Here is a 24,002-nt window from a genome sequence, read left to right on the forward strand (position 1 = left end):
AGAGTCACTGGGTGGCGGGTTTCAGATCTTGTTTACTCACAGTTCTTTCATATTCTGCAATGACTCCGTTCGTTCCCAGGCAGGGCAGAGGTTAAGTCCTGCAGAGCAGCCTGTGTGCCTTCTCCCCCTTTGCGCTCGTGTGGTGGTCCCCTCCTCTGACTGGAACTCTTGGGACCCATTACTCTGCCACCCGAAGCTGCAGGGCTCTGTACTTCATCCCGGCTAGCCACCTCTCCCATTCCAGGGCTCTGCCGGCTAATGGACCTGGAGCCTCCTAACTGATGCTGTCCGCTCTCTCAGCTTAGGGGTCCTCAGCCATCCACTCGCCCAGACCCAGGTAAGGAAAGTGTGTATGAACCGGTCTGGACATGGTGGTTCCTCTGTCTGCATCCCTGAGAGGGAGAGCCCTCACGGGGAGCTGCAAAAGTGTGCTTCCACTCTCTCTGCTTTCCCAAGGCGTTCTGACTAAAACCTCAGTCTACTCTGCACTTCACATTCAGGTCCCCCCTATTTCAGGTTCTCATGGGAACTGGCCTGTGTGAAGCACCTGCTCATTAGGAGATGGGTCATGCAAGCTTTTTAACTCCTTCCTGCCAGTGTGTGTGAGGCTGTTTGAGCAAAAACAAAACTTACCAAGTTAACCTCTGCCTGTCTGGACGGATATTATAAGATACATAAGAATACATATATAAAATACAATACCCGGTAGCACCCAGTCTCAGGGGCGCTACACATATCAGTGACAAGTCTATCCATCCTGTGATTTCCATAATGCAATATCATTTTACATTTTTATATATCTGTATCTAGATTTTGTTTTATATCTTTGAATTTTATTTTACTTTATTTACGTAAGCTATATAAAAAAGTAATAAATTAATTGTCTCCACAGGTGAGGTGTTCATGGAAAAACATCACAGGGTGAGGCTCCTTCAACCTCTGACGTTGAGATGCGTCAGAAGAAAAACATCCATTTATGCAGGAAGAAAAGTCCCATTCGTATTGTGGCAGAAAAATGACACCTTGATTGCAATTTACAATTACATTTTTAAAGAATTCATTGATGCAAGATATCGAGGAATCCTCAGCCTGACTATGGAGGGCATGGACACGACTCTGCTCACCTTCTCTAGGGTCAATGTGAGCGATGAGGGAAAGCTCTTATGTCTTTTCAACATCCATCTTGGAGGATTGCCTCCAGCGGAGACGTCCTTACAAGTCTACGGTACGGGAAGTCACACAAAGATTCATTTTTATTATTTTGGCTTATAAAGATAATATCTAATCTATAAAGCTGACTGTATGTACAGTATGTATGTGTGTGTGTGTATGTACGTGTGTATGTGTACAGTATGTATGTCCGCTAAAGGAATTCACACCGTCGCATTTACAATCACACAATTTTGCACAGCCGCCTCATTTGACTCAGGGAACGTCATAGACTACATTTTGAGGGGAAAATTTAACCCCACCAATTAAGCTGGGAATGAATCTGTTATTATAGACTCCTATTATGAACAGAGAAAGAGACATACAGAGAGAGACACACAGAGACACATACAAAAAGAGACACACACATAAAGAGACACAAACACACAAAAAGACACATGCACAGAAAGAGACACATGCACAGAAAGAGTAACACACAGAAAGAGACACACACAAGAAGAGACACACAAAAAGAGAAAAACAAGAGACACACACAGAAAGACACACAGAAAGACACATACACAGAAAAAGACAGACACACACCGAGAGACACATACAGAAACAGACACACACAAAAAGAGACACACACAGAGCGGGACACAGAAAGTGACACATACACAGAAATAGATACATACTCGGAAATAGACACATACTGGAAGACACACCAGAAAGACACAGAAACAGAAAGAGACACAGAATGAAAGACACAAAGACACACACACACACACACACACACACACACACACACAGAAAGATACACAAACAGAAAGAGACAGGTGCACAGAAAAATCCCACATGCACAGAAAGACACACATCCAAAGACACACACAGAAAAAGAGACACACAAAAAGAGGCACACAGAAAGGGACACACACACACACATACACACACACAGAATGAGACACACAGAGGCACATGCACAGAAAGAGACACATACTGGAATGCAAATATACACAAAGAGACACACATCGAAAGACACACAAACAGAAAAAGATACACACAGTAAGAAACACACACAGACACACTGAAAGAGAGATACACAGAAAAAGTCACACATCGAAAGACACACACACAAAAAGAGACAGACACTCAGAAAGAGACACACAGATGCATTTTAATTCGCTATAGTTAAGTATAGTTAGATACTATCCCGGGCAACGCCGGGTAATATAGCTAGTGCTAAATATAAGTCAATGCCAACCACACAATCAATTTCTGTACAAAATTTTACCAGACTTCCAAATTTATAAATCAGTCTCCTAATTGCTTCTTGCATTCATTTCAGTGGCATAGCTAATGGTGGGCAGAGGATGCGGCCGCCCCAGGCCCCGTGCTCCTGGGGGGCCCACTCCACCCGGAGCAGTGCTAACGTGAACTATCGAGCAGCACTATCGTTAACTATATCGGCATGCACAGCATGCCGACATTGTGTCTCCTCCGCACTGTCGCAGAGGTGAACTATCTCCCTGCACTGCTGCTGATGACAGCGCACATGTGGCCAGGTCGTCACAGATAACATACAAACATCCCTCACCCCCCATTAGACAGGGACACCAGCCAAACAAAAATCCTTGTTGCCTCCTTCCAGTGTCTGATGTCCACACCAGGTGGAGCGGAGCCAAGCGGTTGGCCCCACCCACCGAGGAGTTCACAGGCCTGGAGGTGGGAAAAGTGACAGAGCAGTTTAGGAGGTTGAAGTGAGAGGAGGAAACACTTGGGTGTCTGGGTTTGTGGCCCAGGAACTGACAGCAAGGTAGGCAGACGGTGGTGGCCGTCTGCAGGAGTGGTGGAGCAACGCGGAACCGTAGGACCGGGGACGAGTGATGGCTCGCCAGTACCGCCCGGGGAGCGAAGTGAAGCCAGCACAGACAGGCAGGGCCATCGGACACCGACCAGGCTTGGAGCCGCCGTCAATAGTCAGATCCGAATGTGACTGGAACCCCAGGGGTTTCACAACAGCAAAAGTCCCGATTAAAGGCAAGAGCACACAACGTGAGGGTATACAGCTACCGCCTAAGGTTAGAGACCCAAGGGCCAGCGCCTGCGGGCAAACAGGCTCCTCCGGTACCCATACACCGGGGAGCGGACTACCGTGGGGAATCCATAGTAGTCAGAAGGAGAACATCAAGGTGCAGGGAAAGACAGCCGCCATCACCTGTCCGGGGAGAGACACTGCAGCCGGCTGTGGGACCCGTCCATCCAGCCGTTTGGTTTACCGAGGAATTTGTACCTTTCTTGCTGAGTGAGTACACCCGCACCATCCGGCACCGCGCCGCGCTGTCCCTGCAACCCTGCACCTCGCCAACCCTGCCTCCCCGTCACATCACCGGGCCCCGGGACCACCGACCCCTACCCACGGAGAGGGAAAACAACATCCCAGCTGCTCCCTACCATTGCTCCCAGGATCCCCTTCACCAGCAGCGGTGGTGCCCATCTTCACCACGACCCGTGGGTGGCGTCACGGACTAAATCCCCCAAACCAACCACCCCTTTCACTCACGGGCGAGGAGCGCCGCTTGAGTCCCCGGATCCGGCCCACCGCTCGAGCCACCAAGTAGCCATCGCAGCAGCGCCGGACCCGAGCGTTATCAAGAGCGCAGCAGCGACGGCGTCCTCCCCGCCCATGACAACTTGGCGTCACGAACAGGATTGAACCCCTCTACTTACCAGTAGAAGTGCGCCTTGTGATCTCCGCCGGCGGCGTCCGGCCAAAAATTTTGAAGTGCCGCCATCTTGGCGCGAAAATCTCCCGCTCGAGCATCTTCTCCGAGCCGGGAAGGCGCGAAAGCGAATCCCCGCCCCCAACAAACGGGAGTGCTGAAGAGTACCAAGGGGGCGCGAGAGTGTGTCTGCCTGATGTAGCCGAGGCTATAAAAGCGGGGACGCCAGGACTCTGCAAACATGACCGGTTCCTGGAAGCAGCTTGCAACATGTCCGCACCATCAGAGAGGCCTGAATCTCCGGAGCCTGCCCCCGGGACGGCGGCTTGGCTGAACACCAAAGTGATGCTGTTGTGCTGCCGTAACCGGGTCCAAGTACGGGACCTGCTTGATCGCTAGACCGTTGAGATGGAAGAGCTGGCCGCGGTCGTGCGGGCGCATGAAATAGAGACCATGCTAGAGGAGCTGGTGAGAGACCCACACCCTTGTGTCCCTAGAGGACCGGCCGTTGCGGCTGAAGGATCCGGTCTACCCCTGGCCCCAGCAGGGCCCGACCCATCACCTGCGCTGACCGCCCATACAACCCCACCCAGATCACCGTCCCCGATGGAGGTGGCAGAGTCCGTGTTGCCCCGCCAGGGCTCGGAGGCCCGAGAGGAATCCAGCCCATCAATCGCAGGAGCGGGTAACGTAGAAGAACCGATAGCAGACCTCCATACCCCAGCCAATGACGGGTTACTTGCCACTGAGGAGCCACGAGTCTGGGCTCAGCTGGAAACCGTTACCGGCCTGCCAAGTCCCACCAGTAGTTCCCTGGAGTCAGATGACAGCGGCTCGGGGGCTGACATGGAGCCTGTCTCGGAGGAGGAGGGAGTCTTTGGCCTGTATGACATGGAGGCCACTTACATCCCTCGGAGTGGAAATAATGGATACCGGGCAGCTCTTCCTCGTCGCGCCTGCTGTGCGATGGAGGGGCTGGAACCCGTGCTTCTTCACCTGAAGGAGTACGGAAGTGAGCAGTAATGGCAGCGGTTCGCCGTTGCAAGCAGTTGTCCCCCGTTGGGACCCTCAGCAGTTTGATTGATTGACTCTAATGAACCGTGAACCTTCATCTGATTATCTGTGTGATTATTCCGGCCGTTGCCGGCAAGTTGTCCCTGGAGGGACTTTATGTGTCTACAACCTGCATGAGAGACTACTCATGGAGATGGCCGAGAACTGGCAGGCCACCCACGAACTTGTGGGCTTGTAAATAAGTTGAGGGGTGATTTTCCGTCGGTGCCGCCTCCGGAAAGGCAGATCGGAGGAAGGGCCCGCAGCAGAGCAGGCTGGGGCCCGGCCACCACCAGGACCGGTGGCCATCCTCCGGGGGTCAGGGGTCCCCCAAGGACATGGGGTTCCCTGAAGTGACAGCCGGGTGCGAGTTACTGTACCCGTTCCCGCTCGGGCAGCCTGAACCTGGACTGGGGTCAAGGGGTGCTGCCCACTTCTTAGGGGCAGCATCGGGGCTAGGTTGCTTGGGTGGGAAAGCGGAAGACATCCGTCCGTCCGTCCGTCTGTTATTATTAAAAATGTTTTATATATGTGCAACGTTCAAGTGTCCTAACAAAAATGCTTATGTTTGAAAATGTTTACATGTTATTTATATTTTACAGTTTTTGAAAAGAAAAATAAAATCGGTGATGGACGGGCAGCCCGCGGATGGTCTGCATTTCACCAAGGGGAAATGTGGCACCCTGGCCAGGTCGTCACAGATAACATACAAACACCCCCCACCCCCCATTAGACAGGGACACCAGCCAAACAAAAATCCTTGTTGCCGCCCTCCAGTGTCTGATGTCCACACCAGGTGGGGAGGAGCCAAGCGGTTGGCCCCACCCACCGAGGAGTTCACAGGCCTGGAGGCGGGAAAAGTGACAGAGCAGTTTAGGAGGTTGAAGTGAGAGGAGGAAACACTTGGGTGTCTGGGTTTGTGGCCCAGGAACTGACAGCAAGGTTGGCAGACGGTGGTGGCCGTCTGCAGGAGTGGTGGAGCAACGCGGAACCGTAGGACCGGGGACGGGCGACGGCCCGCCGGTACCGACCGGGGAGCGAAGTGAAGCCAGCACACACAGGCAGGGCCATCGGACCCCGACCAGGCTTGGAGTCGCCGTCAATAGTCAGATCCGAATGTGACTGGAACCCCAGGGGTTTCACAAAAGCAAAAGTCCCGATTGAAGGCAACAGCTCACACCGTGAGGGTATACAGCTACCGCCTAAGGCTAGAGACCCAAGGGCCAGCGCCTGCGGGCAAACGGGCTCCTCCGGGACCCATACACCGGGGAGCGAACTACCGTTGGGAATCCATAGTAGTCAGAAGGAGAACATCAAGGTGCAGGGAAAGACAGCCGCCATCACTTGTCCGGGGAGAAACACTGCAGCCGGCTGTGGGACCCGTCCATCCAGCCGTTTGGTTTACCGAGGACTTTGTACCTTTCTTGCTGAGTGAGTACACCCGCACCATCCGGCACCGCGCCGCGCTGTCCCTGCAACCCTGCACCTCGCCAACCCTGCCTCCACCGACCCCTACCTACAGAGGGGGAAAACAACATCCCAGCTGCTCCCTACCATCGCTCCCGGGATCCCCGTCACCAGCAGCGGTGGTGCCCATCTTCACCACGACCCGTGGGTGGCGTCACGGACTAAATCCCCCAAACCAACCACCCTTTTCACTCACGGGCGAGGAGCGCCGCTCGAGTCCCCGGATCCGGCCCACCGCTCGAGCCACCGAGCAGCCATCGCAGCAGCGCCGGACCCGAGCGTTAGCGAGTGCGCAGCAGTGACGGCATCCTCCCCGCCCGCGACAAATGCAGGACATCAAAGTTCCAGCGTGGTGGCGTCTTCACAAAGTGCCGGGTCTCTGATGTCTTGTACACATGATCTCCTGCCTGTGCTGCACCAATCAAGACCTGCAGGATCAGGTGAGTATATGATTTTTTTTTTTTTTTAAATTAAGAACAGGGGACATATATACCAAGGCTGAGGGCTCTTATATACCAGCATGGGGTACAGGCTGGGAGCCCATCTATACCACCTGGAGGCCCATTTATACCAGCACAGAGCCCAGGCTGGAGGCCCATGTACATCAGGCTGAGGGCCCATATATACCAGGATGAGACCCAGGCTGGGGGCTCATATACCAGACTGGGGGTCCATATACACCAGGATGGGAGCATCCTTTATACACCAGGATGAGGGATATTACTACATAATGAAGGGGGAGCAACACATGTCTTTATAGGATTTAGAAAGCTGCTAGGGCCCGAACATGTGACATAAACATGTCAATGTTGCATTGGGGTCCATCAGACTCTAGTTATGCCGATGGTGTGGAGGGCACTTATACAGTGTGGGAGCTAATGTAGCGGTCTTTATACAGTGTGGGAGCTAATGTGGGGGGCTATCATATACTGTTGGGACAACTTTGGGGGTGCTCATAAAGTGTGGGGGGCTACTATTGAAGCCATTATACAATGTGGGGGCTGCTGTGGGGACAATTAATCAGTGTCTCGGCTACTGTGGTGGCCATTATACAGTGTGTGGACCATTGTTTTGAGGAAGCTGTGGGTCCATCATACTGTCTATAGGGGAGGTGTAGAGTTATCATATGGTGTATAGGAGTAGCTATGGGAACATCATACTGTGTATAGGGAGGTGTAAAGGTATCAGACTGTGCATAGGGAGGTGTAGAGGTATCATACTGTGTATAGGGGAGGTGTAGAGGTATCATACTGTGTATAGGGGAGGTGTAGAGGTATCATACTGTGTATAGGGGAGGTGTAGAGGCATCATACTGTGTATAGGGGAGGTGTAGAGGTATCATACTGTGTATAGGGGAGGTGTAGAGGTATCATACTGTGTATAGGGGGTGTAGAGGTATCATACTGTGTATAGGGGAGGTGTAGAGGCATCATACTGTGTATAGGGGAGGTGTAGAGGTATCATACTGTGTATAGGGGAGGTGTACAGGTATCATACTGTGTATAGGGGAGGTGTAGAGGTATCATACTGTGTATAGGGGAGGTGTAGAGGTATCATACTGTGTATAGGGGAGGTGTAGAGGCATCAGACTGTGTATAGGGGGTGTAGAGGTATCATACTGTGTATAGGGAAGGTGTACAGGTATCATACTGTGTATAGGGGAGGTGTAGAGGTATCATACTGTGTATAGGGGAGGTGTAGAGGTATCATACTGTGTATGGGGGAGGTGTAGAGGTATCAGACTGTGTATAGGGGAGGTGTAGAGTTATCATACTGTGTATAGGGAAGGTGTAGAGGTATCAGACTGTGTATAGGGGAGGTGTAGAGGTATCATACTGTGCATAGGGAGGTGTACAGGTATCATACTGTGTATAGGGAGGTGTAGAGGTATCATACTGTGTATACGGGAGGTGTAGAGGTATCATACTGTGTATAGTGAAGGTGTAGAGGTATCAGACTGTGTATAGTGAAGGTGTAGAGGTATCAGACTGTGTATAGTGAAGGTGTAGAGGTATCAGACTGTGTATAGTGAAGGTGTAGAGGTATCAGACTGTGTATAGTGAAGGTGTAGAGGTATCAGACTGTGTATAGGGGGGTGTAGAGGTATCATACTGTGTATAGGGAAGGTGTAGAGGTATCAGACTGTGTATAGGGGGGTGTAGAGGTATCATACTGTGTATAGGGAGGTGTAGAGTTATCATACTGTGTATAGGGAGGTGTAGAGGTATCAGACTGTGTATAGGAGAGGTGTAGAGGTATCATACTGTGCATAGGGAGGTGTAGAGGTATCAGACTGTGTATAGGGAGGTGTAGAGGTATCAGACTGTGTATAGGGAGGTGTAGAGGTATCAGACTGTGTATAGGGAGGTGTAGAGGTATCAGACTGTGTATAGGGAGGTGTAGAGGTATCATACTGTGCATAGGGAAGGTGTAGAGGTATCATACTGTGCATAGGGAGGTGTACAGGTATCATACTGTGTATAGGGAGGTGTAGAGTTATCATACTGTGTATAGGGAGGTGTAGAGGTATCAGACTGTGTATAGGGGAGGTGTAGAGGTATCATACTGTGCATAGGGAGGTGTAGAGTTATCATACTGTGTATAGGGAGGTGTAGAGTTATCATACTGTGTATAGGGAAGGTGTACAGGTATCATACTGTGCATAGGGGAGGTGTAGAGGTATACTGTGTATAGGGGAGGTGTAGAGTTATCATACTGTGTATAGGGAAGGTGTAGAGGTATCAGACTGTGTATAGGGGAGGTGTAGAGGTATCATACAGTGTATAGGGAGGTGTAGAGGCATCATACTGTGCATAGGGAGGTGTAGAGGTATCAGACTGTGTATAGGAGAGGTGTAGAGTTATCATACTGTGTATAGGGAGGTGTAGAGGTATCAGACTGTGTATAGGAGAGGTGTAGAGGTATTATACTGTGTATAGGAGGAGCTATGGGAACATTATACTGTGCATAGGGGAGGTATAGGGGCTTCATACTGTGTGTACATGGGGGGACATTATTAACTGTTAAGTGGACACTTAAAAACCATTATTGTTATAGGAGCACTCAGGGTATCATGACTGTCACAGGCATTATTACTTTGTAGCAGCAAAATGTAGACACTTTTCTAGGGCACTTACACAGGGCATTAATATTTTCTAGGGGCAATTTAATCATCTACAGAGCACAAAGGAGGAATTATTACCATGTAAAGGGGACAGTGGTGTCATTAATATGTGGGGGGTACAGTGGAGGCATTATTACCTTGTGGGGGTATAGCGGTGGCATTAATATGTGTGGCAGTAAGAGGAGCACGGTTTTTGTGCCACACAGCAGGTGCAGTAATAGGGACACATACGCCAGCAGTGGCTCAGTATTGGGGTGACGGCAGGATGAGGGGTTTGTGCAGGTTGGGATTAGATGGGGTTCGGTGCCGGAAGTGTGAGGAGTCAAATGTATCTTTGTTGTAATCCCTGTAGACGAGTTGTGGCTGGAAGAAGTTGTCATGTCTGTCTGGGCCAGAAGAAAAAAACGGAAAAGGTGAATATAACACCCAGGGATATGGGGTACTCGGTTCCGGGCAGTGTATGTGTGGCGCCCCTGAGGCTTCCGCCGCCACAGGTCATTGCACCCCATCAGCGGTGTGATGCCCCATTCTGGGAGAGGAAGAGAGTGAACTCCGGTCCCCTGGTAAATCCACACTACACCCATTGCTAGGGACACACAGGACCAGGGAAAGTGGCAGGCAACCCTCCCATGCTGCATGCTGAGAGGGGCTGTAAGACCCATCCCTGCTCCCATAGGGTGGTAGCTTAGCAACTGGGGAGGTGGGAGGAGACCAGAGAGCAGATAGAGAAAGGAAGGTCAAGTTAGTTTCAGTTTACCTCAGGGAGGGAGAGAAGCAGCATGTAGTTGGAGGAGAAGAACGAGAGCAAGGAGGGAGGAGGGGGCCTGCTGGAGGCAGGCAAGGAGAAAGAAAGAAAGAAAGAAAGAAGAAAGAAAGGGTCGCAGGGCCGCGGGTAGTCCTGTAGGTACCACGAGCAGTCCTTGTTGGGTACCGAAGCCGAGGGCCCAGAGGCGCTACGAGTAGCTGCAGGCTGCGGTGGCCTGTTCCACAGTGACATCGGTGGAGTGATTAGCTGCGACAGGGGACGGTCCCTAGAAACTGGAGGAGCGAAAAGACAGTCTCCAGACAGTAAAAACCGAGGCCCAGGGAATTGCAAGCTCCCAGGGCCAGAACCCAGAGCAGACCACCAGAAAAGGGGTAATCAGCCGACAGGTGACCCCCCAGCCTGGAGGCTGTAATGGAGGCCAAGCCAAGTCCATCTAACTAAGGCAAGGCTAGTGAAGACAGCAGAGAAAGAGACACTAAGAGAGAGGGTACCGGATTTCACACTCTGAATCACCCAGAAGACGGAGGTCCCTGACAGTGGTCCCAGCAGTCCAAGGGTTCTGCCTGCCCTGACAAGAACTGTGAGTAAAAGAACTTGAACTGCACCTCTGAAGTTGCCTCAGTTATTTCATCTGCATAGACATTTACAAGCACCAACTGTGCCCCGGGCATTGCTCCACCTGTGGGGAGCAGTACTACCATTGCTGCCATAATATCATCCCGGAGGCCTCACACAGCAGCGGCGGCTTATTAGCCGCATACCACAGGTGGCGTCACGAACACAAACTTTAACTTAAGCCACTTATTCTACTGACACACACCAGGGCCACGGAGCCGGGCCCAGCCACCACTGACTACCACCGGACTAGTCCGGCCCGGCACCGAGTGTCCCATAGCCCTGGGGTGGGCGAGTCAATTTTGGCGTCACGAACAGGATTTCGTGCCCGGTCTAACCGGGTACTGTGCGCCTGAAGAACCGTGTGACAGACTGTGTACTTTATTGAGAAACCGCCGCCATTAGCGCTGCTGAGAGCGGGAAGAAGGGGGGCGTGCAAGAATAAAGGGCGCGAAGAGAAGCCCCGCCCCCTTGTCCAAGAAAAGCGCGCGAAGCGGTGCCCGCCATAGAAAGCGGAAGAAAAAGAAATGGCGACTAGATAAGCTGGCAGGCTGGCAGAGAGAGTCCAAATGCCAGACCAGCAGATAAAGAAAATGTACCTTATCGCAGCGAAGGTGATGCAGCAGATCCGGCAAGCGACGCGCGGAGCAGCGACCGCCAGAACACCGGAGATGCTACTGAGGGGTGAGTCATTTAATGCCCCTGCCGGCGCGGGTGCCCCAACCCCCGCTGCCATGCCCGCGGTCCCTGGAGGGACGCCCGGCGCGGCGACGCCGATCCGGGCCGCAGCCACGCCAGGTGCGGCCCGCCAAGATTTTGCCGCCGGAGCGGCGCCCATCCACACCGCAGCAGCGACTCCAATACAGGCCGCCGCCATGCCAGGCGCGGCCCGCCAAGACCAGCAGACGCAGACTGTGCTGACCGCTGTCTACCTGCTGCCAGGTGGGGAGCCGGAGAAGAATCCCTACAAGTAAAGATGAAGAGATGCTGAACTGTAGATAGCCCCTGTCTGCCCCTCATTCTTTTCGAAGACGACACCCTTTCCTGCTGTGTTTTGCCCCTTATTCTTTTTGAAGACGTCACCCCCCATGTTATGTGCTACCGGGCCACTGAACTGGAATGTGGGCCCCGGTGGAAGTGTATGTGGCATGTCATACCAGGCCACTGGACTTAGTGGCTGGTATGTTGTTTATGTGTCCTATGTAACCAGGCCATTGGACTTAATGGCTGGTTGATTATGTCATTTTGTTTGATTGAAAGAAACGAACTGCCGGGCTACTGGACTTGTTGTAGCCAAACATGTAATTAGTTGCACCCGTTGTGCCCCCTACCAGAATTATGGGGGATTTGCCTGAACCGTGCAATGGACTGGAAGTGCACACTTAGAGTTTTCTTTATAAGAAGTTTGCAACGTTTATGATATGTGCCTCCCATAAAGGGAAGAAATGTTTTACTGTTTTATGTTATTGCATACAAAAATGTTTTTGCAGTTTCTCCACATGTTTTTGTTGTTTTTCAGCCCGAGGACGTGCTGGGATTTGCTGTGGGGGAGTGTGGCGCCCCTGAGGCTTCCGCCGCCACAGGTCATTGCACCCCATCAGCGGTGTGATGCCCCATTCTGGGAGAGGAAGAGAGTGAACTCCGGTCCCCTGGTAAATCCACACTACACCCATTGCTAGGGACACACAGGACCAGGGAAAGTGGCAGGCAACCCTCCCATGCTGCATGCTGAGAGGGGCTGTAAGACCCATCCCTGCTCCCATAGGGTGGTAGCTTAGCAACTGGGGAGGTGGGAGGAGACCAGAGAGCAGATAGAGAAAGGAAGGTCAAGTTAGTTTCAGTTTACCTCAGGGAGGGAGAGAAGCAGCATGTAGTTGGAGGAGAAGAACGAGAGCAAGGAGGGAGGAGGGGGCCTGCTGGAGGCAGGCAAGGAGAAAGAAAGAAAGAAAGAAGAAAGAAAGGGTCGCAGGGCCGCGGGTAGTCCTGTAGGTACCACGAGCAGTCCTTGTTGGGTACCGAAGCCGAGGGCCCAGAGGCGCTACGAGTAGCTGCAGGCTGCGGTGGCCTGTTCCACAGTGACATCGGTGGAGTGATTAGCTGCGACAGGGGACGGTCCCTAGAAACTGGAGGAGCGAAAAGACAGTCTCCAGACAGTAAAAACCGAGGCCCAGGGAATTGCAAGCTCCCAGGGCCAGAACCCAGAGCAGACCACCAGAAAAGGGGTAATCAGCCGACAGGTGACCCCCCAGCCTGGAGGCTGTAATGGAGGCCAAGCCAAGTCCATCTAACTAAGGCAAGGCTAGTGAAGACAGCAGAGAAAGAGACACTAAGAGAGAGGGTACCGGATTTCACACTCTGAATCACCCAGAAGACGGAGGTCCCTGACAGCGGTCCCAGCAGTCCAAGGGTTCTGCCTGCCCTGACAAGAACTGTGAGTAAAAGAACTTGAACTGCACCTCTGAAGTTGCCTCAGTTATTTCATCTGCATAGACATTTACAAGCACCAACTGTGCCCCGGGCATTGCTCCACCTGTGGGGAGCAGTACTACCATTGCTGCCATAATATCATCCCGGAGGCCTCACACAGCAGCGGCGGCTTATTAGCCGCATACCACAGGTGGCGTCACGAACACAAACTTTAACTTAAGCCACTTATTCTACTGACACACACCAGGGCCACGGAGCCGGGCCCAGCCACCACTGACTACCACCGGACTAGTCCGGCCCGGCACCGAGTGTCCCATAGCCCTGGGGTGGGCGAGTCATATGTCTTGGGAATGTCACAATGGTGGCCGTTACCCGGTTCTGTGCCCTGGGCCCTTTTTGTAATGAGGATATTTACAGGGGATTGGTGAATAAAGTTCATTTGTGACGCCACTTTCGGTGTTGTGGCTAAGTGCAGGGAGTTGCCGCTGCAGTGTCTCTGCAGGGGCTGATAGTATGAGCAGCTAGTGTGGTAGTCCCTCCGCAAGTAGGGTATTGCCCCAGTAGGTGTATGCTGCGGTGGGCGTTGGAAGAAGGGAGTCTAGACAGGCATTCAGTGCAACAGGTTTACTCATTTTAGATGTTAACTGGTTGCCCGAGGTCGGCTGGTTTCGCCTCCAGGTCCCCTTCGTCCCAGTGCCGGTTCTCTGGTACCTTCTTCCCCTGCACCTGTCTCTGGTAAATGGGTCCCCGTGGTATGGAACACTGGGGGTCCCCGGTCTGTGGTTTGTCCACTGCTGTCCGCCTGATGGTAGCGTGAACCCTGTGGGATTGTAGTTTCTGGTCCTATCCCTGGTTCTCCCTTTGCTACTGAGTCTTTGGATTCTTTAGGGTCAGCGAGGACCCTGATGGTCCCCTTTGCTGTGCAGGTGTTAACAGGTCAGCTTGAAGCTCTTTCCTGTCCTAGGGTCCTGTACCCCGTCGGTGCGTAGTTCCGGGAGTACTCCACCGTACTCCACCGGCAACCACTTCTCCTGGGTACCAGGTCACTGTCAACCCGAGTCAGGACGTTGCTCAGTCACACCTTCACACTCTACTGTCAACTCTCAACTGACTACTCTCCATAGTCCGCCCCTCCTACCTGGTCAACTAGTGGACTGGAGTGGCTCCACCTCTAAGCGGCCATCCATTGGTCCCACCTTAGCTAAGCACCATTGTATGGGGGATTGTTGGGGAAAAACTGGAATTATCAGGGTTTTTGTTGGTACCGGCTCTGAGATTCTGGGTCCCTAAGGGGGTAGGCCCTGCATCCTGATGGGAATACAGAACCTTGTAGCACCCTGATGGTTTCGGGGACGCTATACCACTATAGGTTTGAGGGAGTCCAACTGAATGTCAGGGTTGCCGATATCGCTGCCGTCACAGCCGGGAGCCGATCGGTATATGGAGCCTTCATAAAACTAGAACCCTGTCTCTTCAACAGTGATTTCGATGATTCAAGATTACGATATTCCATAGTCAGATCCTGAATCATTTGTGTTAGATTTGTCACCTGATCACACAGTCTGTAAACAGAATCCAGGCTGGTCGAAAATTAGAAAGAAAAAAGTTACGGCCAGTCATAATGTGACGTTAGTCATTACTCACGGGCAAGTCGTGAGGCAGGGTAGTCAAATGTTCCGGGGTTAGATACCAAAAAAGCACATCATAAGCTTAGGGAAAAGACAAAAGTATAGTCAGGTCATGGTCCAGGGTCAGAATACCAAGAGGATAGGGGATCAAAGTAAAGGGTCAGAGGAGATCCAATGCCTGGTAGAAATAGATCAAAGCACAGAGCACAGATAAACGGGGACATCATGCAACAGAGAGCAATGGCTATGACTGGCAATCATATGGGACTGACTGCTCAGCTAAGTAGCTTGGCAGTCATAGACAACAGGGCACACCTGATGAAGCCGAGCACCTCCCAGTCTCAGATTGGACGATTGAGTTGTCACTCACCAACCTGACACCTGAGCATGGCCCCGATTCCATAGGGCAGTAGAATAGTCACTCACGTAGTCCAAGACACACTGAGCGGAGGAATCGTGACATCAAGTCTCTTGTTTTCTCTTCTAGAGCCTTTGAATGTAACTGTGTCAAAGGATCGTGACAATGGGAGTCTTAAAATAACATGTGTGGCCCGTAGTTGGCCCCGGTCTGTGATTTCTTGGGTGGATGTAGATGAAGGATCCCCCAATGGCACCAGCTACGATGGATTCCTAACTGCTACAAGCTGGATACTAATGAAAAGTTTGGACCCTCTGCAGAAGAAAATGCCAAAATGTAAAGTCGTCTACTTAGGGGAAGAATCCTCATTTGAGGTGTCTCCAGGTAAGGAATAGAAAACCAAAAAGTCCGATACAGGTCACCTCATATCTGCCAAGGAAAGGAGCTGGCAGCAAATCTGTGTGAGTGCCAATGGTGGATCTCCATGTGTGGCCACCAGCAAAGACCCTATTACTAACTAACATTTTGAGCCTCTGGCAGATGCTGAGCTAACGTCACATATTTTAAGGACGCTCCTCTTTAATTTCTTGGTAACTTCAATTGTATAACGTGTATTTTAGACTAACATCCCAAAAATGCTGTTCATGAGCTTTCTTCTCCATGACATATCCACTCTATAGTCATTTAAAGCAAATGTGTCATCAGGAAAGTGCTCACTAATTACATCAGATTTTTATATTAATTGCATTTTTTTGCTTATGCTAGATAACTAAGCACAGTGCTTTTGCGTAAGTATTCAGCCCCCTTGAACTTTTCAACCTTTTCCCACATTTCAGGCTTCATTCATAAATTAAAAAATGTTAATGTTCTGGTGAAGAATCAACAACAAGTGGACACAATTGTGAAGGTGAACGAAATTTATTGCTTATTTTAAACTTTTATAAAAAAATAATAAACTGAAATTTGGGGCGTGCAATATTATTCATCCCCTTTAAGTTAATACTTTGCAGCGCCACCTTTTGCTGCGATTACAGCTGCAGTCTCTTGGGGTATGTGTCTATCAGTTTTGCACATGGAGAGGCTGAAATTCTCGCCCATTCTTCCTTTGTAAACAGCTGGAGCTGAGTGAGGTTGGATGGAGGCGTTTGTGAACAGCAGTTTTCAGCTCTTTCCACAGATTCTCGATTGGGTTCAGGTCTGGACTGTGACTTTTCCATTCTAACACCTGGATACGTTTATTTGTGAACCATTCCATTGTAGATTTTGTTTAATGTTTGGGATCATTGTCTTGTTGGAAGACAAATCTCCGTCCCAGTCTCAGGTCTTTTGCAGACTCCAACAGGTTTTCTTCAAGAATGGTCCTGTATTTGGCTCCATCCATCTTTCCCTCAATTTTAACCATCTTCCCTGTCCCTGCTGAAGAAAAGCAGGCCCAAACCATGATACTGCCACCACCATGTTTGCCAGTGGGGATGGTGTGTTCAGGGTGATGCGATGTGTTGCTTTTACGCCAAACATATCGTTTGGCATTGTGCCCAAATAGTTTGATTTTGGTTTCATCTGAGCAGAGCACCTTCTTCCTCATGTTTGTTGTCTCCCAGGTGGCTTGTGGCAAACTTTAAACGACACTTTTTATGGATATCTTTGAGAAATGGCTTTCTCCTTGCCACTCTTCCAAAAAGGCCAGATTTGTGCAGTGTATGACTGATTGTTGTCCTATGGACAGACTCTCCCACCTCAGCTGTAGATCTCTGCAGATCATCCAGAGGGATCATGGCTCTTGGCTGCATCTCTGATCAGTCTTCTCCTTGTGTGAGATGATAGTTTGGATGGACGGCCGGGTCTTGGTAGATTTGCAGTGGTATGATGCTCCTTCCATTTCAATATGATCGCTTGCACGGTGCTCCTTGGGATGTTTAAAGTTGTGAAAATCTTTTTGTAACCAAATTCGGCTTTAAACTTCTCCACAACAGTATCACGGACCTGCTTGTTGTGTTCCTTGGTCTTCATGATTCTCTCTGAGCTTTAAACAGAACACTGAGACTATCACAGAGCAGGTGCATTTATACGGAGACTTGATTACACACAGGGGCTTATATTTATCATCATCAGTCATTTAGGACAACATTGGATCATTCAGAGATCCTATATGAACTTCTGGAGTGATTTTGCTGCACTGAAAGTAAAGGGGATGAATAATATTGCACGCCCCAATTTTCAGTTATTTATTTTTTATAAAAGTTTAAAATAAGCAATAAATTTCGTTCACCTTCACAATTGTGTCCACTTGTTGTTGATTCTTCACCAGAACATTTAAATTTTTATCTTTATGTTTGAAGCCTAAAATGTGGGAAAAGGATGAAAAAATTCAAGGGGGCCGAATACTTTTGCAAGGCACTGTATATTATCATTACAGAAATCTTACAATTTTCACAAATTCTGAGCAGATGACTTTCAGCCGTCTCATTAAAGTGGCCTGAAGTCAAATTAAGTTTTATTCTTAATTTCTATCTATATATTTAGGGCCATAATCTAAGCTATTTTCTAATATACTTGGATTAAAAATTCCCTACCGTTCCCTAACTATACTATCTAATTGATATTCAATTTTGTTACCTATTTCTTGTCTAATGACACTTCAGTTGGGAATCTCAGTGCATGCTGATATATTCAAACAAAGCGTCATTAGAGCAGGAGGCAGAGGCTGCAGCATGGTCACCGCCCCTGCCCCCTCCTTGAAACAAAGCATCATCAGTGATGCTCATTTCAGGAGCTTCTTTGTCGTTTGGTACCTGCTGTGTCCTTCCCTGCTTGCTGTGCACTATGGGATCAGCACAGTGACAGTATCCACTCTGTTGTCAGCTCAGATTAGTAATAATCTGCTGGTAACAGAGGAACAGATGAGCTGTGACATCCCCTATTGATGATCCACCATTCACAATAGGTGATGTCACAGCTCACCTCTTCCCCCCTCCTGTACAATGACTGTTAATACCTCTATATACAGTAGATAACACAGGATCCACCATTCACAATAGGCTATGGCACAGCCCACCTGCTCTTCTTCTTGTACATTGTCTGATAACACCTCAATATACAGTAAATTATATAGGATCCACCATTTGCAATAGGCGATATCACAGTTCACCTCCCGCCTATCCTTTACAATGACTCATGACACTTCTATGTACAGTAGATAATACAGGATCCACCATTCACTATAACTGTTATCACAGCTCACCTCCTCCTCCTGTACAATGACTGATAACACCTCTATATACAGTACATAACACAGGATCCACCATTCACAATAGGTGATGTCACAGATCACCTTCTCCTCCCTTCATAATGACCTTTTCTAGATTATATCATGCTCAGATTGAAAGCTCAGAAGGCTTCCATACAAACAGATTCTGAGTCTTTTGCTGCTATTGACCATTTGCCAAACAGGATTTAGGACCTGAACACAGACTTGTACCTATACGTTCAGTTCGTTTTGAGGTTTGCCATTCAAATAAAGCTTGTTGAAAGACTGCAGAGCAGCAAACCAACATACTTTTCCTGTGTGGGCACTTTTGGTCCCATCACAGCCAAGTATAGGCATAGCTGTGACTGACTGGCACACCACTGTGAAGGGAAAAAAAATGACGTGGGCTTCCGCCCTATGCTTAATAACCAGCGCTGGAAAAGCAGCAGCTACAGGCTGCAACCCTCAGCTGTCTGCTTTACCGTGACTGGTGATCAAAAATAGAGGGGATCAGAAGCCTTTTCTTAAAAAAAATATTTAAATAAATAATTGAAAAAAACATTGTGGTGTCCCCACAGTTTTGATAACCAGCCATGGTAAAGCTGACAGCTGGGGGCTGGTATTATCAAGTTGGGAATAGCCATGGTTATTGGCCCCTCCCAGCCTGAAAGTAGCAGCCTACAGCCACCCAGAATTGGTGCATCAATTAGCTGCACCAATTCTGGCACTGTACCCAGCTCATCGCAATTGCCTTGGTGTGGTGGCAATCGGGTATTATATGGGGTTGATGTCAGTTGTGATTTTTCTATAAGACACCCCCACTACTAACCTAGAAGTCAAAAGAAATAAACACAAATACCTAAAAATCCTTTATTTTAAATTAAATACATACAGAATCTCTTTCACCTCTTAATTAACCCCCAAAACACTACTGCAGGTCCGATGTAATCCACACAACATCCCACGACGATCCCAGCTCTCCTACATCCAGAGTCTGCAGTGAGGGAAAATGCAACTGATCACTACAGACTCTGGAACAGACTGACAGCAGGGAGCCTGGTTGTGAGAAGCAGTGACGTCACTCAGTTCACCAGAAGTCACAGCCAAATTCCCACAGTACTGCGAGCACCAGTGAACCTGCTGCTGGATTGCTGGATTGTGCGACAAGGCACCACAGCAGTCCACCAATCCGGCAGTCAAGTCACCAGAGTTGACACTCGGGGGCTCACCCACTGCCCTCAGTGAACTCAGCAGAATTTGCTGCCAGATTATCGGACTGCTGTGCAGCCATATCCCGTAATTTAACAGTCCGGCAATCTGGCAGCTAGTTCACAGGCAGTCATATTTGGTACAGTGGGATCCCGGCTGTGACCTTTGGTGACCTGACTGTCGGATTGCTGGACTGCTGTGCTGCCATGTCCTGCACTCCTACAGTCTAGGAATCGAGCAGCGGGTTCAATTGAATTCACTGAGGGCAGCACAGAGCCTTCAGTGACTTGACTGTCGGATTGCCGGACTGCTGTGCAGCCATGTCCCACAATCTGAATCCAGCAGTGGATTCAACTGAGTTCACTGAGTGCAGCTACCCGCTGAATGTGAACTCCGGTGACCTGACTGCTACATTGGCAGACTACTGAGCTGCTGTGATCTGCAAACCCACAGCAGGTTCACCGGTGGTCACAGTTGATACAGTGGGAGCTCAGCTGTGACCTCCGGTGACCTGACTACTGGATTGCCAGACTGCTTTGCCGCTGTGTCCCGCAATCTTGCAGTCCGGCAAGCTGACAATGGGTTAGTTGGCTGTCACAGTTGGTACAATGTAAGCTTGGCTGTGACCTCTGGTGAACTCACTGACAACATTGTTTCTCACCAGTGACCTCCTCCACTGCTCTCAGTGTGTCCCAGAGGCTGTAGTGATTGGCCACATTTTCTCTCACTGCAGACTCTGCATGTAGCAGAGCTGGGATCATCATGGGATGTTGTGTGGATTACAAATCAATCACAGCTATCATCAACCCTATATATTACCCAAATTGCCACTGCACCAGGAAAATTGGGATGAGTTGGTTAAATTGCCAGAACTGGTGCATCAAATGTGATGTGCCAATACCCTGCAGCTGTGGGCTGGTGTGTTCAGGCTGGGAGGGGTCAATAACTATGGTCTATTCCCCCCTGATAATACCAGCCCCCAGTGGTCTGCTATACCTTGGGTAGTTCTAAAAAATGGGTGAAACCCATGCCGTTTTTTTAAATTATTTATTTAAATAATTTAAAAAAACTGTATGGGATCCCCTCTATTTTTGGTAACCAGCCACACTAAAGTAGACCACTAGGGGTTGCAGCCCATAGTAGTCTGTTTTATCCGCACTGATTATCAAAAATATGTCGGGAGCCCACGCCATTTTTTAAAATGATTTATTTGTACACTACCATATAGCAACCTGGTCTCCAGCCAATCACAGACACCGACATAGAGGGTGGGCGGGGAAGCAATGAATATTCATGAAGCTTAATGAACGGGCCCAGAAAAGAGTCTGACTGCAGTGTCCTGCTCTTACCCCCATTTATCTTCCCAAATTGCAGAATTAATAAATATTGTAACTGTGGATGTTGGAATAGTTGTCTCTTACAACAGAGACATACAATCTATTTGTCTCACTTAGTACTTACTTATTTGAACGTACATAATATTTTACTATTCTGCTTCTTATCATAGTCATAATTGTCATGATAATATGTCCCATGCCTCTAGAGAAAACTAAATAAAATCTACAAGTGCTTCTCAATAAATTAGAATATCACAAAAAAGTTAATTTATTTCAGTAATTCAATACAAAAAGGGAAACACATACAGTATATTGTATCATTACACACAGAGGGATCTATTCCTATATATTATATAGAGTCATTACACACAGAGGGATCTATTCCTATATATTATATAGAGTCATTATACAAAGAGGGATCTATTCCTATATATTATATAGAGTCATTACACACAGAGGAATTTATTCCTATATATTATATAGAGTCATTACAGACAGAGGGATCTATTCCTATATATTATATAGAGTCATTACACACAGAGGGATCTATTCCTATATATTATATAGAGTCATTACACATAGGGATCTATTCCTATATATTATATAGAGACATTACACACAGAGGGATCTATTCCTATATATTATATAGAGTCATTACATACACAGAGGGATCTATTCCTATATATTATATAGAATCATTACACACAGAGGGATCTATTTCTATATATTATATAGAGTCATTACACACATAGGGATCTATTCCTATATATTATATAGAGTCATTACACACAGAAGGACCTATCCTATATATTATAGAGTCATTACACACAGAGGGATCTATTCCTATATATTATATAGAGTCATTACATACACAGAGGGATCTATTCCTATATATTATATAGAGTCATTACATACACAGAGGGATCTATTCCTATATATTATATAGAGTCATTACACACAGAGGGACCTATTCCTATATATTATATAGAGTCATTACACACAGAAGGACCTATCCTATATATTATATAGAGTCATTACACAGAGGGATCTATTCCTATATATTATATAGAGTCATTACATACACAGAGGGATCTATTCCTATATATTATATAGAGTCATTACATACACAGAGGGATCTATTCCTATATATTATATAGAGTCATTACACACAGAGGGATCTATTCCTATATATTATATAGAGTCATTACACACAGAAGGACCTATCCTATATATTATATAGAGTCATTACACAGAGGGATCTATTCCTATATATTATATAGAGTCATTACATACACAGAGGGATCTATTCCTATATATTATATAGAGTCATTACACACAGAGGGATCTATTCCTATATATTATATAGAGTCATTACACACATAGGGATCTATTCCTATATATTATATAGAGTCATTACACACAGAAGTCCAAGGTAAACAGGGAAGTATAGATGTGAACAGAGAAGTGTGTATTAGGACAGAGAAGTCTGGCAGTGGTTCTCACATAGAGAATTCAGGAGCGATCAGTAGAGCTGTATGTGCTGTCTATGGAGGGGAGTCAGAAGTTATATTGTTTATATAGTTTTCATGTTACATTGTTTATATCAATTTCCTGTAATACTTCAAGTTGTGATTCCCTTTTTATTCTTGTATTTTATATTAGATCACTGACAAAACGTTCATGTAGGAAATGGAGTAAAGAAACAGCTCAAGACAGAAGACAAAACTCAAGAGGGTAAAACAATTACAGTTCCAATAATTAATAACGGAGGCTCATCTACTTCTTAAAAAATACATTACACAAGTCTACTATGTAATTACACCAGGAAATATTCACTGTATAATAATAGGCCCCCCCCACGTCCAGCTCAGACCCTCCTCCCGCCGATCAGTGACTGATCGCGTTTCCTTATATCAGTGCATATATGGAGGAGACATTAAGGAGCATTTATGCTGCATGATGCATGCACAGTAGATAAACGTCTCCTGACTGGCAACATGTTACCCGATGGCGGTCATTTAATATCCTGTACAGGCAGACTGCACTTCCAACAAGACAATGACCCTAAGCACACAGCTAAAATAACAAAGGAGCGGCTTCAGAAAAACTCTGTGACCCTTTTTGACCAGCCCAGCCAGAGCCCTGACCTAAACCCAACTGAGCATATCTGGAGAAATCTGAAAATGGCGTCCATCAACGTTCACCATCCAACCTGACGTAACTGGAGAGAATCTGCAAGGAAGAATGGCCGAGGATCCCCAAATCCAGGATCCCAAGAAGACTCATGGCTGTACTAGCTCAAAAGGAGGACGCTTCTACTCATTACTGAGCAAAGGGTCTGAAAACTTATGACCATGTGATATTTCAGTTTTTCTTCTTAAATAAATTTGCCAAAATTTCTACTTTCTGGGTTTTTTTTTCAAGATGGGGGATGGGGTGCAGAGTGTACACTAATGAGAAAAAAATGAACTTTTTTGAATTTATCGAATGGCAGCAATGAAACAAAGAGTGAAAAATTTAAAGGGGTCTGAATACTTTCTGCACCCTCTGTATACACATATATATGTCATCAGCGTTTGGTCATAATTTCAGTTTTTACCATCAGGTATTCATTAGTGATTTTCTTGCCTGATAAAAATAAACAAATAAATTGAAAAGCTTCTCTTCCCCAGGACTTCTGTGATTTTAATTTTTTCACTCCCATAGATTTGTATGACTAATTTTGATCTTAACTATTGGATTGTAAACAGGGGCTCTGCTCTGTTCCTTGTTTTGAGGATCTCGTGTTCCCCTATGTTCGCCAGCAGGTACACGGACAACGGAACTTGCTCATAGGGCAACCAGTCCGACCCCGGCACAACTCACACCCCGCTACTCAGGCAGCCATTTTCTTCTCCTTGTA

General features: G+C 48.1%; 1 protein-coding gene across 1 annotated transcript in view; it reads left to right on the forward strand.

The window, feature by feature from the left end:
• Positions 1-23,502, forward strand: part of LOC142285535 (uncharacterized) — a 72,186-nt gene extending 48,684 nt beyond the window's left edge. The window contains exons 6-8 of the mRNA XM_075333278.1: positions 893-1,225; positions 15,437-15,691; positions 22,763-23,502. Of these exons, the coding sequence (XP_075189393.1) occupies positions 893-1,225; positions 15,437-15,691; positions 22,763-22,770 (596 nt within the window). The 3' untranslated portion in view covers positions 22,771-23,502. The remainder of the gene's footprint in view (positions 1-892; positions 1,226-15,436; positions 15,692-22,762) is intronic.
• Positions 23,503-24,002: the final 500 nt, after the last annotated feature.

This window comes from Anomaloglossus baeobatrachus, chromosome 2 (assembly GCF_048569485.1).
Source record: "Anomaloglossus baeobatrachus isolate aAnoBae1 chromosome 2, aAnoBae1.hap1, whole genome shotgun sequence".
In the NCBI taxonomy this organism is placed as follows: Eukaryota; Metazoa; Chordata; class Amphibia; order Anura; family Aromobatidae; genus Anomaloglossus; species Anomaloglossus baeobatrachus.